The 16838-nt window shown below is 44.2% G+C and overlaps 1 protein-coding gene across 3 annotated transcripts in view; it reads left to right on the top strand.

Moving 5' to 3' along the window:
• PRKACB (protein kinase cAMP-activated catalytic subunit beta) overlaps positions 1-16838 on the top strand; it is a 97663-nt gene that overhangs the window by 74248 nt on the left and 6577 nt on the right. For all 3 annotated transcript variants that reach the window (XM_060232113.1, XM_060232112.1, XM_060232114.1), the window contains exon 9: positions 15703-15867. In XM_060232113.1, the coding sequence (XP_060088096.1) occupies positions 15703-15867 (165 nt within the window). The remainder of the gene's footprint in view (positions 1-15702; positions 15868-16838) is intronic.

Here is a 16838-nt window from a genome sequence, read left to right on the forward strand (position 1 = left end):
GCCCTCGCAAAACAACAGCTGAACTCAGCAAAACACTCGGGGGACACGTGCGCCAAAACGTTGACCACTGCTATCGCCCTACGCAGACATTCCTGGCTCCGTTCCACGGCACTGCAACACGACACGCAGGCCTACGTGGAGGATCTACCGTTCGATGGCTCGGGATTGTTTAGCTCAAACACGGACTCGGTCTTGCAAGAGCTAGACAAAAGTATAAAGACATCTCGGAACCTGGGAGTAACAAGCCCCCGCACTCCAGCCAAGAGACAGTGGCCAAAGACGTGGCACAAGAAGCCCTACTCAAAGTCGCCAGAGCGGCAATGGCGCTCCAAGCAGCCAGCTTTTCCGCGGCCCCAGTACCAGCAGAAACCTAAGTACTCGCCACCCTCTACCCAGGTACCCAGGCAGAAGGGTTCCAAACAAAAGCAGGGCCTTTGACTGCCTCCCGCCCCTGTATGGCCCTGTGGACTTGCACAGTATCCGGTTGGCACGTTTCCTCCCTGCCTGGGCCCGCATCACATCGGACCGCTGGGTGCTGTCAATTATTCAACAGGGCTATGGGATAGAGTTTACCAACCCCCCACCCACCCCGACTTTTGTTTACACCCCTCCTTCGCAAACCCTCCGGGAAGAGGTATGCTCCCTCCTCGACAAGGCCGCGATAGAGAGGGTCCCTATGCAACAACTCCGGCGTGGCTTCTACTCCCGATATTTTGCAGTCCCGAAGCGGGACGGGGGTCGTCGGCCAATTATGGACCTGCGGGCCCTGAACCGATTCGTAAGATGCGACAAGTTCAGGATGACAACCCTACAGTATATCCTCCCGTTGCTGGGACAAGGGGACTGGATGGCCACGCTCGATCTAAAGGACGCATATTTCCATATATCGATCCATCCCTTCCACAGGCAGTTCCTCCGCTTCACAATTGGAGAGGAGCACTTCCAATACAGGGCTCTTCCCTTTGGACTATGCACGGCCCCTCGGGTGTTCACCAAGGTGATGGTGGTGATTGCCGCTCACTTGAGACAGCAAGGGGTAACACTCTTCCCGTACATCGACGACTGGCTCCTGGTGGCGGAGTCCAGGGAGTCCTTGCTGCGGCACATAGAAATCACCCTTGCCTTGGTGGAAGAACTGGGACTCCAAATAAACCAGAAGAAGTCCCATCTCCAGCCAGCACAACGCGTGCAATTCATAGGGGCGATATTGGACTCAACGGAGTGCAAGGCATTCCTCCCTCCAGACCGCGCGAATGCCATCGTGCAAATGGTAGCGGCTTTCCGGCAGAATCCGGTGGTTTCAGCACGAAAGATCCAGAGACTGTTAGGACTTATGGCAGCCACCACGGCGGTGCTCCCCTTCGCAAGGCTGAGGATGCGGACTCTACAGCTTTGGTTCTTGAGGAGCTTCAAATGCAACCTGGAGCCGTACTCCAGACTCCTAACGGTACCGCCGGAGGTGATGGAGTCCCTAAGCTGGTGGGGTCAAAAACAGTGCCTAGTGGAGGGAGCCCCCTTCCACAAACCAGTACCAGTGCTAACGATCACAACGGACGCATCCCTATGGGGCTGGGGTGCCCACATGGGGGGAATATGCGTGGGGGACAGGTGGCCGAGTCGCTACAGTCAACAGCATATCAACCTGCTGGAGCTCCTGGCCATCTTCCACGCCATCTTCTCCTTCCAGACTCTTCTACAGGGAAAAGCAGTAGCGGTGTTGACCGACAACACCACAGCGGTGGCGTACGTCAACAGGCAAGGGGGGACGGTGTCCCGCAACCTCTGCAAATTGGCCATCTTGCTGTGGGAGCTGTGCAGATCGCTGGGGGTCTCCCTACAAGCAGCCCACCTGCCGGGAGTGAAGAATGTGCAGGCAGATTTCCTCAGTCGCGGAGGAGCCCTGTCTCACGAGTGGGAACTGAACTCGGAGTTCCTGGATCCGGTCTTCCACAGCTGGGGGACACCGGAGCTGGATGTGTTCGCTACGAGGCACAATACGAAGTGCGACCTGTTTTGCTGCAGGGGGGGTGCAGACCCCTTGGCCCTCGGGGACGGTCTCCTAATCCCCTGGACTCACCACACAGTGTATCTGTTTCCACCTATCCCATTGTTAACCAAGGTCGTGCAGAAACTTCTACGGGAACGCCCACAGGGGATCTTGGTGACGCCATGGTGGCCGAGACAACACTGGTTCCCCTTGGTCCTACGACTGGCCAAGGGGAGGTATTACCGATTCCCACAGGCCCCGGACCTTCTCCTCTCCTACCAGGGCAGGATCCTCCATCACGACGTGCCACATCTCAGGCTGACGGCATGGCGCCTGTGATTTCGGACAGGGCGCAGTTTGTCATTATGAACGCGCGAAAGGCATCCACGAGGAAGTCGTACGCGGCTAAGTGGGCGAAGTTCGCGGAGTTCGCGGCCAGTCGCTCTGTACCTCCCAGTAGAGCGGGACTGCCCGTGATTTTTGACTTCCTGATTGCGCTGCTGGACAAGGGCCTCGCCCAGTCGTCCGTGCGGGTTTACCTGGCGGCCATTTCGGCACAGCATCGGAATATAGAGGGCCGGTCGGTTTTCACGCACCCGGACACAAAGCGGTTCCTCAAGGGCATGATGAGACTGTACCCGGCAGTTCGGAGCCCTGCCCCAGCCTGGGACTTGCCCCTGGTCCTGAGGGCCTTGACGGGAAGACCCTTCGAGCCTATGGCCTCCTGCTCTCCTCACCTATTGGCCTGGAAAACGGCCTTCTTGGTGGCCATCACCTCGGCGAGGAGGGTGGGGGAGCTGGCGGCGCTCCGCTGCGATGCCCCCTACCTTAATTTCTCAGCGGACGGGGTGATGCTCCGCCCTGACATTAAGTTCCTACCAAAGGTGGTATCCCCGTTCCACCTGAATTCGGAAATTTTTCTGCCGGTTTATTTTCCGGTGCCGGCTAATGACTCAGAACGGCGCCTTCACGCCCTGGATGTTAAGCGGGCGCTATCCTTTTATCTCCACCGCACAAGTCAGTCGCGGAGAGACCCCAGACTGTTTGTGTCGTACGCTGGACCCTCCACGGGCCTGCGGATCTCCTCGCAGCGTCTGTCCAAATGGATCACGGGGGCGATTCGCCTGTGCTACATGCTCCACAAGCGGCCGCTGCCCGGCCCTCTACGGGCTCATTCCACGCGAGCAATGGCAACCTCGGCTGCGTTCATGAAGGGAGTGGCCCTGCAGGACATCTGTAAAGCTGCCACTTGGGCATCAGCTCACACCTTCGTGACACACTACGCGCTGGACCTGGGGCAGAGACGAGCTTCCGCCGTGGGCCACGCTGTGTTGCAGTCCGTCTCCTCGTGATGGACCGTCGCACCCGCCTCCAGGTAGGCTTGAGCTTGCTAGTCTCCCATCAGTGTGATGCACAGAGACCACGAAGAAGATAAACAGGTTTCCTACCTGTAACTGATGATCTTCGAGTGGTCATCTGTGCAGTCACACTACCCGCCCGACCTTCCCCGCTGCTGACGGTCCCTCCTGAGGGGCTAACGTGGCGGTCAGAAGGAACTGGCGGGATGTCCGCTCCTGTCCCAGTGAGCATGCGCGGGGGAGGGGGGCTCCGGGCATGCGCACTGGGACGTCGGCGCGGAAATCCGCAGCTTTTGAAGTTTACCGATCGAGATCGGCGCTGGCGCCTACTCCCATCAGTGTGACTGCACAGATGACCACTCGAAGATCATCAGTTACAGGTAGGAAACCTGTTTTTCCTGTCAATCAGGGGCTATGGGCATGGGGTCAGTGGGATCCAGATCTCCTTCCCCTCCTTCTTCCTCCTCAAGGCGCCCAGAGAAAAATCTTTCCAGAGAGCACAACTGGCCAACTAAGGCAGCCAGAAAAGAGATCTCTAACTCTAGATTGTTATAGGAAGATTCAGAGGAGAATCATTTGGATGTGGAGGCACAATCCAAAGATCAAGAGAGTTTTATTTCAGATGAGGAGGTAGAGGATGTCTGTGTCCCAGAGCAGTCAGTTCGCTGCTTTAAAGCTGATGGCTATCAGTATTTGTTAACCAGGGTCATGGCAGCACTGGCGCTCCAAGATTCTGCCTCTGGGTAGGAGAATCCCAGTACCGATACCAATCCCAGGAATAAAACTACTGGGGATAGGGAGTTTTTCCCAGGCTCACACACGACTACCAAGGTTTTCCCTTTTCCACAATTCTTTGAGAGACAATTAAAAGCTGAATGGGGAAAACCTAACTCTAATCGGTAGTTTCCTGCCTTTGTAAAAAAGTTATATGATTTGCCTGTTTTTGCAAACGAAATATTGCAGGTTCCAGTAGTGGATGCACCAGTGATGGCTCTTCAAAATCTGGGTTTGGTGTCAGAAGATGGGCACAGTTCCATTAGAGACAATTGGGACAAGAAAATTGACCTAGCCCTAAAAAGATCACACGAGGTGGTAACTATGGCAATTAAGGCATGTACTGCATCATCTATTGTATCTAGAGCAGCCATAGTCTGGGCTAGGAGACTCTCTCAGTTGCTACCAGAAAATAATAAGAAATTGATGGAGGGAACCACCAGACTACTTAAAGCAGCAGAGTTCACAGCCGACATTTCTCTAGATGCCCTCACCTTCTGTTCCAGAGGTCTGGCGTCAGGGGCAGTAGCCAGAAGAGGCATCTGGCTTAGAGCATGGCCTGCAGACAACCATGCCAAACAAATCGTGATATCATATCTGTTTCAAGGAGAAAAGCTCTTTGGTAGTGCCTTAGATAAGATCTTAGTGGAAACCAAAGTCAAAAAGAAAGCCATGCCAAGGAACATTCGCAGAACTGACAGAAGAAGCTTCTATTCTCAGTCCTTTCGTTCCTCACACACATTGGCCAGATCAAGATACTATAGAGATAACAAGAGATCATCCTAGAACCAACCAAGACAACCCTTCAGAAAAGGGTTCAATAATCCTAGATTCAACAAGCAGAATTCAGAACATAGAGACAAGCAGGACTGGAAGCCAAAATTCAATAAGGCATGACTGGACTTCAACTCTGGTAGGGGGAAGACTTCATTATTTTCAAGATGCTTGGGAGGCTTCCCAAACAGATTGCTGGACATTAGAAATCGTGTCATGCGGGTATGCAACAGAATTCAAAAGCATTCTACCAGAACGTTTTCTGGTGTCCCTGATCCAGAAGAACTCTACAAAAAAATGAATAAGGCCATCACACATCTCTTAGAGATCAATGCCATAGAACACGTTCCAACAGATCAGAGGGGTCGAGGTGTTTATTCAATATTCTTCACGGTTCCCAAGAAAAACGGGGACTGGAGAGCAATACTCGATCTAAAGTTTCTCAACAGATTCATTCATCTACGACACTTTCATATGGAGACCTTGAAGTCAATCACAGAGGTCTTACAACCAGGAGGTTTCCTCACCTCACTGGATTTCACAGAAGCTTATTTGCACATTCCGATCCAGCTATCTCATCGCCGGTTCCTTCGGTTCTGTGTGGGGAACAGACACTTTCAATTCAGAGTGCTTCCGTTCTGTCTAGCCACGGCCCCCAGAGTATTCACGAAGGTGATGGTAAATGTTGTGGCACATCTCAGACAACAGGGGATACACGTTCATCCATACCTAGAAGACCTCTCATCATATCAGCGTCCAACCGGAAAGCTCTGTCAGATGTCCAAGCAACTATGCAGTATCTATAGGAACACGGCTTTCTTATAAATATAGCCAAGAACTCTCTAGAACCAACACAAAGGTTGGAACACTTGGGGATGATTATAGATACACGAAAGAACTCTATCTTTCTTCCGAACGACAAGACACAGAAAACCAAGCAACTCGTGAATTTAGTCATTCGGAACACTCACACTCCATTATTGGCTTTAGCCAAATTGATGGGTTTGCTCATTTCAAACATAGTTGCAGTTCAGTGGGGCAGATTACATATGAGACTGTTACAAAGGTTAATCCACCCTCACCAGTACCAGATCATGACAAAACAGAATCCACAGATCAAGGTCACATTAGAGGTCAAGAAATCTCTGATGTGGTGGTCCAGGGTTCCAATCTGTGACAAGGTAGAGTTTACTATCTTCCCAGAGAGATGCAGCTGTTCACATATGCCAGTCTGTTAGGTTGGGGAGCAACGCTCGACAACATACCAATGCAGGGTCGATGGTTACCGTCAGAAACCCAACTGCCGATCAATGTATTGGAATTACGAGCAATACACCTAGCCCTATTATTCTTCAACGATCAGGTACAGAAACAGCATGTACTAGTAAGAACAGACAATGTGGCTGCAAAGTCCTACCTGAACAATCAGGGGGGCTCAAGGTTGTCAGCTCTGTCCAGGGAAGCAAAGACATTATTCAACTGGGCAGAACACCACCTTCTTTCCATCAGGGCAGAACACATCAAGGGCATTGCCAATGTTCAAGCAGATTATCTCAGCCGAACGGCCATACAACCAGGGGAATAGAGATTAAAGATGTTAATATTCCAGCAGATAGTCGAACAATTTGGTCAACCTATAATGGACCTGTTTGCTTCTCACGACAACTACCAGGTAACAACCTTTTGCACCAGATTTTTTCACCCAGCTGCGGCAGCGGTGGACGCACTGACAGTGAGTTGGCCTCAGGGCCTACTGTATGCCTTCCCCTATTCCGGTGTTATCAAGGTTTCTTGGACAGGTACAACATCAGAAAGCACGGGTCATATTAGTAGCCCCGTGGCGGCCACGACACCCATGGTTCTCATCTATCCAAAGGCTATCAACCACTCAACCTCTCCGGCTAGAGATCGTTCCAGACATGTTGACGCAGGGTCCAATTTGGCATCCACATCCAGATTGGCTGCAATTGACCGTGTGGAAATTGAACGGTCTACATTCCTTAAGTTAGGTTATTCTTTAGAGATCACTGACACAGAAAGAAGTCCACCATTAGAATTTATAATACCACTTGGAAAGCTTTTCATAGGTGGTGTCGCAGAAAAGCAAAAGATCCACTAAATCCATCAATTCAAGACATATTGGAATTCCTACAAGATGGAATTAGAAGTGCCCAGAGGTATTACAGCACATTCAGCTAGAAGTGCTGCAACTAACGCAGCCTTTAACAATTATGCCTCGGTAGACGAGGTGTGCAGGGCCGTAACATGGTCCTCTATCTCAACATTTGTCCGACACTACAAATTAAACTCCTACAGTTCAGCAGAAGCAGCATTTGGCAGAAAGGTTTTACAACATGTGGTCCTAGAAGAGAGCAATGCCCCACCCAGTCATTAATTTACTGCTATAGGAGATCCCAAGATGGCCTCCAACTCAGAGGAAGAACGACCATTGGTACTTACCGTGAGGGGTCATTCTCCTCTGAGTACAGGAGGACATCTTGCCCACCACGTTGCATCGCTCATACTAGGGTCTATTCTGCTATATCTATTTCATTTTCTTCTGCTGCTCTACAGTTCTTTACAGTTCCTTATGTTATGCTTTTTGCATATTAACTGACTGTTATTTCCTGCCTCCCTGACAAGATGGTGGAAAGCACCCAAGATGTCCTCCTGTACTCAGAGGAGAATGACCCCTCACGGTAAGTACCAATGTTGTTTTATTGGTTTTAGCCCAGTTTTCCAGCCTGTCAAGGTCATCCTGTATCCTGTTTCTGTCTTCTACTGTATTTGCAACCCCTCCCAATTTAGTATCTGCAAATTTTATAAGCATTCTCTCTATTCTTTCATCCAAATCATTGGTAAAGATGTTGAACAAAACAGGTCCAAGAATAGATCCTTGAGGCAGTCCACTTGTCACTCCTCTCCACATGGATGAGGAACCATTCATAAGCATTCTTCGGGTGCGATCTATCAGCCAGTTACAGATCCACCTAACGGTAACAGGACCCAAACCACATTTTACCAACTCCTCAACAAGGATAGTACATGGAACCTTCTCAAAAGCCTTGCTGAAATCAAGATAAACGATGTCTACAGCATTCCCCTGATCCAGCAAGGTAGTCACTTTCTCAAAAAAAGAGATCAGGACTTGTTCTTGAGAAACCTATGCTGGCTCTTAGTAATCACATCCATTCTTTCTAAATGTTCCAGAACCGACTGTTTGATGATTTGTTCTAAAACTTTTCCAGGTACAGACGTCAAGCTGACGGGTCGATAGTTACCCGGATCATCTTTTTTCCCCTTCTTGAAGATGGGGACAACATTCGCCTGCCTCCAATCTTCTGGCACCTCTCCTGTTCTCCAAGAATTCTCAAAAATAATAGCTAGAGGCTCAGAAATTACATCCGCAAGCTCTTTTAGAACCCTTGGATGCAATTCATCTGGCCCAGAGGACTTAGTTTCATTTAAAGAAACTAGGTGTTTATGTACTATCCTATGCTGGTCCTAGGTTGGAATTTCATACCCTCCTTGTATGTTTTGTTTTTGCCATGTTGAGCATCGTTTCCCTCAGAAGAGAAGACTGAGGAAAAGTAGGAATTGAGCAGTTCTGCCCTCTCTTCATTACCTGTTACAATTTCACTTTCCTGCCCTCGCAACGGGCCTACCATGTCCTTGCTCTTTTTCTTACTCTGAACATAAGAACCCTTTTTTGTTGTTTTTAGCATCTTTGGCCAGCCTAAGCTCATACTGAGCTTTAGCTTTCCTAACTTTTTCTCTACAAGCACTGGTGATTTGTTTATATTCATCCTTGGTTATAAGGCCCTCCTTCCAGTTCCTAATGGAGTCTTTTTTATTTCTCAAGTCTTTAGAGAGGTGTTTATAGAGCCAACTCGGCTTCTTTAGGCTTTTTCCATTTTTTCTTCTAATAAAGAATCATCTGTGATAGCACTTTCAGTATTTTGCTTTTAAGAAATTCCCACCCCTCCTGAACCCCCTTCTTCCCACATATTTCTGACCATGGGATTTTACCCAGCATAGTTCTAAGTGTATCAAAGTTTGCCTTTCTGAAGTCCAACCTATAGGTCTGACTACATATAGCCTTTCCCTTCCCTAAGACTGTAAATTTCAAAATCACATGGTCGCTACTGCCCAGGGTGCCCATTATTTCCACTTCTTCAATCAATTTTTCCTTGTTGGTGAGAATCAAATCCAAGATAGCAAATCCCCTTGTTTCCATCTTCACTTTTTGGAAAAGGAAGTTGTCTGCAAGACAAGTCAGGAATCTATTTGACTTTTCATTTTTAGCAGAGTTGGACTTCCAACAGATGTCCGGGTAATTGAAATGTCTCATGATCACTGTATTCCTTCTCTTGGAGAACTTTGCAATCTGTTGTTGGAGTATCTCAGTCTGGCTTGGTGGTTTATAGCAGACCCCACAATAATATCATTGTTATTTCTTACTCCTTTTATTTTTACCCAGAGACTCTCAACTGAGCTGCCATGCTCAGATTTACATATTTTCTCACAAGTATGGCAAACCACCCCATAAAAAGTCTGCCGTGAAAATATTGTGAAAGCAACGTCACCCCAGAATCGAAAATGACTGGTGCTTGCACAGGGGACTGACTACCTTTATTATTTATTTATTTATTTATTACGTTAGATTTGTATCCCCCCGTTCTGTGAAGACTCAAGGCGGCTAACAACATAAAATAAATAGAGGCAACATTAGTAAACCGTATTAAAACCATAACAATAAAAAAATCAAATAAAATCACAGTGGTGCTACTACATCTATTATAGGCAGGATCATATGGTGTCATCCTTTCTCCAAGGCAATTGAATCCTAGGCAGTTGGTACTAATACAAGATAAGTCCAGAACAGGTAAATCACTGTTTACCTTTACCTTTATATACCTCCTTCACATATACTGCTACACCTCCGCCCTTTCTCATTTGCCTGTCCCTTTTAAATAAGTTGAACCCCTGAATCCTAATATTCCAGTTGTGAGTGTTATCTCACCAAGTTCCAGTAAAGCCTATTATGTCATAGTCTCCTTCCTATATTAGGACTTCCAGTTCCTCCTGTTCGTTTCCCATACTCTGTGCATTAGTGTAGAGACATTGGAATCCACGTTTTATGCATTCTGAGGATTTAGTTTCTGTACAAACCTGCAAATTAACATTACCTAGCATATGCGCTACTCTCTGCAAATCTTTAATATTCTTATCCCTAGTTTCTGGCATCATATGAGGCTTTGAATTATTGTCTAGCTCCGCTATACAATTTAGTTTAAAGCCCTCCTTAATAGGTTAGCAAGGCTGTTACCAAACACCCTTTTTCCTTCCACCATAAGGTGCAAACCATCTCCCGATAGAAGACCACCATCTCAAAAGCGTAAGCCCATGGTCCAGAAATCTGAATCTTTCCTAATGACACCATTGACATAGCCAGTCATTTGTTTGACATATTCTTCTTTCTTGTCCTAAGTCACGGCCTTTAACAGGAAGCACTGACGAGAAAACAACCTGTGCACCCAGAAACTTCACCTTCTGACCCAGAGCCACATAGTCTTTTCTAATACGTTCAGGGCTGTGACGGGCAGTATCATTTGTTCCCACATGGATCAGCAAGAAAGGATAGTAAGCTATGGAGAAAGGATAGTAATCACTTGAAAATCTACTACCTAAATTTGTTTGCTTTGTTATGCTTCATGGAGCTGGAACCAGATGTTTAGTAGCCTACAATTCCAGTATTAGAGGCAAACTCACTTGCCTACTCCAATCTAGTACAATTTATTCACCAACAGTCCTTCATAGGAAGCCAGACAGAGCTTCTGATATACCCTGTTTACCCATGAAGCTAGGCACATCTTCTGTGCTGCAGGATCCAGAGAGCTACTTTAGGGTAGAATATGATGTTCTGCTTCTCTGATGGAATGTCTAATTACTTCTATTTAAAAAGCAAACTCCTAAGATGTAGTTTGAAGTATCTCTTACTATGCAGTTTGGAAACTGGTTTTGAAGCAACTAGGCATCCATGACCATACACGACTAATTCAATAGGTGCTTTGATGCTGGCCATAGTTATCTAAGTGCTACTGATTTAAAGGGCTTTGTGTTTCCCCTTTAGTTTAAAATCTGTATAAAATAGAATATCAGGATGGTAAAGGACATATATAACCTTTTGGCCTTTACCAATCTTGACAGTCTGGTAATTCTTAGGGTTCTAAAAGCAAACTTTATGAGCTATCCACAAAACTAACCAGCTTCTACTTAGCTAAATATGCCTTTGCTTTGCCAGTTCTGGTTTAAATAATGCTGGGATGACACAGGAATCAGTAAAAACATCCAGTCAAAAGAGTTGTCTGTGGTTTAATTATTTTGAGAGAGGGAGTTGTATAAAAAAGGAAAAACATGGAGTTTGTAATTAATCTTTTTATTACAATTTTTAATGCTCTTTTAATAAAATTAAAGAACTAAGGCTGGTTTCATACGGACTCCTTAAACCCACTTTGGCTTCTGAAGGCAAATGGACTTTTTAAAAAAGGTTTCACACAACCAAAGAATAAAACGGGGCACATGGAGGGGAATCAACACAGGTTTTGGAAAACCCAGAGGAAGGCTTCATTAACTATGAGAGGACAGTGTTTTATCCTTAAGGAGTATGAAACCTTTAAAAAATGTGAAAGGTCTTGTACAAAAGGGATCTAAGACATGAACTGTGTACCTACCTTACACATGTGCTATGTGATCCTCCCTTGTGAAGTGAGTTCCTGTAGTGAATGCTGCATGAGGAAAACTCTCTGAAATGGGGAACAATTCTGTGCAAAGAAAAGTGTAAGACACAGACCTAGTACTGGCTTTAGAAAATAGCAATCTCAGCTCAATATCATCATCATCCTTGTCCTCCATGGCTAATTTCATAATTCAAAGGTGTGACAATACTAGGAATGGGCATGAAGTGGAAAAATGGAGGTTCATTTTGGTTCGTGATTTGTGGGGCCACATGAGCCATGACACTTCATGGACACTCCTGTTTACAGAACTGGTTCATTTTGTGAGGTTTGTGATGCAGTGGAACAGCCGTCCTGTAAACCAGAGATACCAAACTCACAGTGAGTCTCCAGCTGACTCTCCTCTACCTGCCTGTCAAGTTTGGTGAGGATTGGATTTAGGGGGGCTATAAGGAAAGTGTTCTCTGGGAAAATCACAGTTCCCTTCCTTCTCTATTTCTGCCTCTAACTAATGTGCAGTGTGCCTGCTGCCGATAGAAAACAACAGCTGCTTGTGAGCTGGGGGTATATCTAATTGGGCGCACTCTTATTAGCAAGACAGCTCTCTTAAGGCCATCTGGATATGATGTTGTACAAACATCTTGTACCACAGTCCTAAAAAATACTTTCCTGGGAGTAAGTCCTATTGAATAACGAGACTTATTTCTGAGTAGACTTTCTTAGAATTACTTCCTAAACTACCTTAAAGTATTCTGACTGAATCTCTCCTCAGCATGCAGTTCAGAAGTCTTTCTCTGCTCAGCTGATGCTAACCTATCAGATTGCTTGGAAAAGCCTGTCCCTCAAGGCTCTGTGGCTTCTGTGAAGAATTAACCCTTCAGCTGTTTGTACAGCACTTCTGAGCTTTTTAAAAGTGCAGTCTATCACACTGGCACTAAACACCTCCAACCCCACTGTTCACATGAGGAATGACTTCCAGTTCCCTTCTCTTTCTTTCTGCCTCTAACTATTGTGTAACACAACAAAAAATGCAAGCTAGTGACCAATTTACTAAGAAGTATATAGAAATCAGTCCAAATGTCCAAAACATGTATATTCAAGTCCCAAAGTAGTGTGGTGACAAGGCAATCAATTAAGTACTTGTTTCTTTCCAGTCTTCATCAGACCTGGGACCACTAACAAAAGAAAATATTATACAAAAATATCAGAACAATATTCAGACACCACAAACCCTCTTCCAGTGAAAAAAATATATCATACTTACATATTGATTCAATTATATAGATTTTTTACACAATTTTCAAAAAAGGGACGCAGAGCATCTCCAGTAGCAATTTCACATCGGCTACAGCTCAGTATGTGGCTTCTTGTGCACCCTAATGGTGCAACTAACGTGTTTAAAAAGGCAAACATCTAATTTACAGCTGCCATTACACAAACCTCTCAAAGGTAAAGTAACATATTTCTAATGCAACATGCTAAAAGATACAAACACCATAAACTATATCACAGCAGATACAACATACAAAGTATTCCATGCAAAGAATGTCAAATCCCATAATTTATACAAAAATATGTTATCACACAGGCAAATTATGCACAGCACTCATAATATTATAAAGAAGACTATTCATAAAAAAACAAGTCAAATCATTGGTCATATTCAGGCCGTATGGAGAAATGCAATTCAACTGGTGTATCCAGTATGCTTTTTTGCAGCAGGATCTTGTGCACGTCTTCATTTCTGTCTGTTTGTTCATATTTGTATAAGGTGAAAAATCTTCACAGTCATAATTCTTTTGCATAAAATGGCTGACCATAGGAGCTTCAATCACATGGTTCCTAAGTCTGCTCTTGTGTTCCAGAATACATACTCTAAGTGCTCGAGTAGTGCTGCCAACATACCGTAGGCCGCACCCACAGATGATCAAATACACAACACAGCGGGTAGAACAAATGGTCTAGTCTTTTCAGCAAAATAATATTCTTTGACATTCATAGATAAATGACAAATTGCACACCTTTTACAAGCAAAGTTCCCTTTAAGAGTATGATTGACCGATTGGTATTCTCTAGATCTTACGAATTTGTTCCTAATGGAATAAGTGTGATGCAATCCTATTTGTGGTGGCATTTCACAACCTCCGATATTACTTACAATGTGCCAATGCTTCCTTACCACATTACAAATTCTGCTAGACAATCTGCTAAATATGTGACAGAGCTCATGAACTGGATGAACACAATGCATGACAAGGTGGAATTTACTTACCAGAAAAGCACTAATGATGTACCCTTTTTAGACACAGTTATGTACAAAACTACTGAGAATAAGTTGGCAACTTAAACCTACAGAAAGCCAACAGATAGGAATGCTTTTTTACAGTATTCATCATTCCATCCACGTGCCTTGAAAAAGAATATACCATATGGCCAGTTTGTAAGGTTGAGAAGAAATAGTACCCCAATGTCTGATTACCTTGAGGATAGTGATAAGTTGGCATCTCATTTTGTTGGTAGAGGCTATCCAGAAAAAGATGTTGGGATGGCTAGAAAAAGGGCTGCTAATCTAGATAGAACACAGTTACTAAAACAGAATCCGAGGATGAGAAGTACTAGATTACAATGAGGACTAAAATTTAGCAGATTGTCTAGCAGAATTTGTAATGTGGTAAGGAAGATCTAGAGAATACCAATCGGTCAATCATACTCTTAAAGGGCACTTTGCTTGAAGCTCCTGTGGTCAGCCATTTTATGCAAAAGAATCATGACTGTGAAGATTTTTCACCTTATACAAATATGAACAAACAGACAGAAATGAAGACGTGTACAAGATCCTGCTGCAAAAAGAGGCATACTGGATACAACAGTTGAATTGTATTTCTCCATATGAACTGAATATGACCAATGATTTGACATGTTTTTAATGAATGGTCTTCTTTATAATATTATGAGTGCTGTGCATAATTTGTCTGTGTGATAACATACTTTTGTATAAATTATGGGATTTGACATTCTTTGTTTGGAATACTTTGTATGTTGTATCTGCTGTGATATAGTTTGTGGTGTTTGTCTTTTAGCATGTTGCATTAGAAATATGTTACTTTACCTTTAAGAGGTTTGTGTAATGGCAGCTGTAAATTAGATGTTTGCCTTTTTAAACATGTTAGTTGCACCATTAGGGTGCACAAGAAGCCACATACTGAGCTGTAGCCGAAGTGAAATTGCTACTGGAGACGCTCTGCGTCCCTCTTTTTCTTTTGTTAGTGGTCCCAGGTCTGATGAAGACTGGAAAGTAACAAGTACTTAATCAATTGCCTTGTCACCGCACTACTTTGGGACTTGAATATACATGTTTTGGACATTTGGACTGATTTCTATATACTTCTTAGTAAATTGGTCACTAGCTTGCATTTTTTTGTTGTGACCTCTCTCGGATTGTATTCTAACTATTGTGTGGCATGCCTGCTGCTGACAAAAGACAACAGCTGCATGTGTGTTGAGGAGAGATTCAGTCATAGAGCACAATGGGAGTTCTTTCAGTGACAGCCAGAACTGCCTGTCAAGCTTTGGAGGGCCACTATTGGTGTTTCCAGCGCTGCAGAAGTCTATCCCCCTCCATTGCTTTGGCAGTAGTAATATATTGGTGCCTGTGTGTTTGTCACAGACATGGCCAACATGCCCCAACATGAGATGCACAAACCTCCAACAATCATGTGGAGGGTTGTGAGAGGGTTGATGAGAGAAGACTTCATGGACCTTGCGTCATAAGCCACAATCCAGGTGATCTTCGCTGCAAATTTGGGATTGTGGGTATAAACATCCCTAGATGGCGCAGTATGTGTTTCATATTGCTAGATGTTACTGAGGGAGAGAAGAGAAAGAGATATGGGACTTCTGTTTTGTAGTACCTACCTATTCTAACCTAACTCTGTTTTGTCTTGTATCAATAGGCTGTATTTCACAATTCATTTATTTCATAGTTTTGCTCCCAAAATACAAACCAAATCATATGCCTTTTATTTCAAAATATGCTTATGTTACAGTAGTAAAAATGTGGTATGTCTTGTAGGTACGATTTCCATCTCACTTCAGTTCAGACCTTAAGGATCTACTAAGAAATTTACTCCAGGTAGACTTGACCAAACGGTATGGAAATCTCAAGAATGGTGTAAATGACATAAAAAATCACAAATGGTTTGCCACTACAGATTGGATTGCCATTTATCAGAGAAAGGTATGGTTCTTTCAGATAAAATTACTATTAAAAATGGAATGCAAAGTTTTGTAGCCTTCTGCAATTAAGGTTACCACATAGTGTTTTTAAAATCTAAATATGGGCTATTTTGCTTTGATCTTGAGGTAGCTATATCAAAATATTCATCTAGGGCAATGCTTCATGTTTTCTTGAAACAAAAGTTAGCTTTCTGGCACTTTAAAGGCTAAAAGATTTTATGCAGTGTAAGCTTTCATGGGCTATAACTCACTTCACACAGTTTATGTGGTGAAGTTTTCTGTAGCCCACAAGTATGCTGCAGTGAATCTGGCCATTTTTAGGATACACAAAAACTCCTTAGATTTGCTGTAACAGACTAACAGACTTCATCTCTGGAATTTTCTTGGAACTTTTGTTTTCTGAGCACTCTCTCTTCTTCCTTTCCATAAAAAACAAATACACATTTTCACCCTGTCGTCCCTTCCCCCATCTGCAATTAAATATATATATTTAAAAATTAAATATATATATTGAATATGTATGCAATTATATATTGAATATATATATTCAATTTGTCCACTTTCAGCAAATGAACTTTTTTTTTTCCTCCAGCACTAACACTGCTCCAAACATGTAACCAACATGTTCTTTCCTCTTGTTCAAACACAAAGAGTTGGAAAGAGATAATTTTTGGGATGATTTCTGAAACATTTTCAACAGCCACAAGACCATGGTGTTATTATAGCTATGATTAAAAATGCCTGAAAATTATCCCATCACGTAGTTCTACAATTGGTTACTTCATGAAGAAATATTTTCAACATTTTTTAAATTTTTATTAAGCTTTTATCTTTGGAATGATCTATGCTGGACTGACCTTTTGTAGATCAAGCATATTTTGATGGTCATGTCATGGATTTATTTTTTGTGTGTGATTTAGTGATACAAAAGTCTTTTCTGTGCAAAAACACTTGAAAAAGCTGATTCTGAAA

Source organism: Heteronotia binoei, chromosome 2, assembly GCF_032191835.1.
Source record: "Heteronotia binoei isolate CCM8104 ecotype False Entrance Well chromosome 2, APGP_CSIRO_Hbin_v1, whole genome shotgun sequence".
In the NCBI taxonomy this organism is placed as follows: domain Eukaryota; kingdom Metazoa; phylum Chordata; class Lepidosauria; order Squamata; family Gekkonidae; genus Heteronotia; species Heteronotia binoei.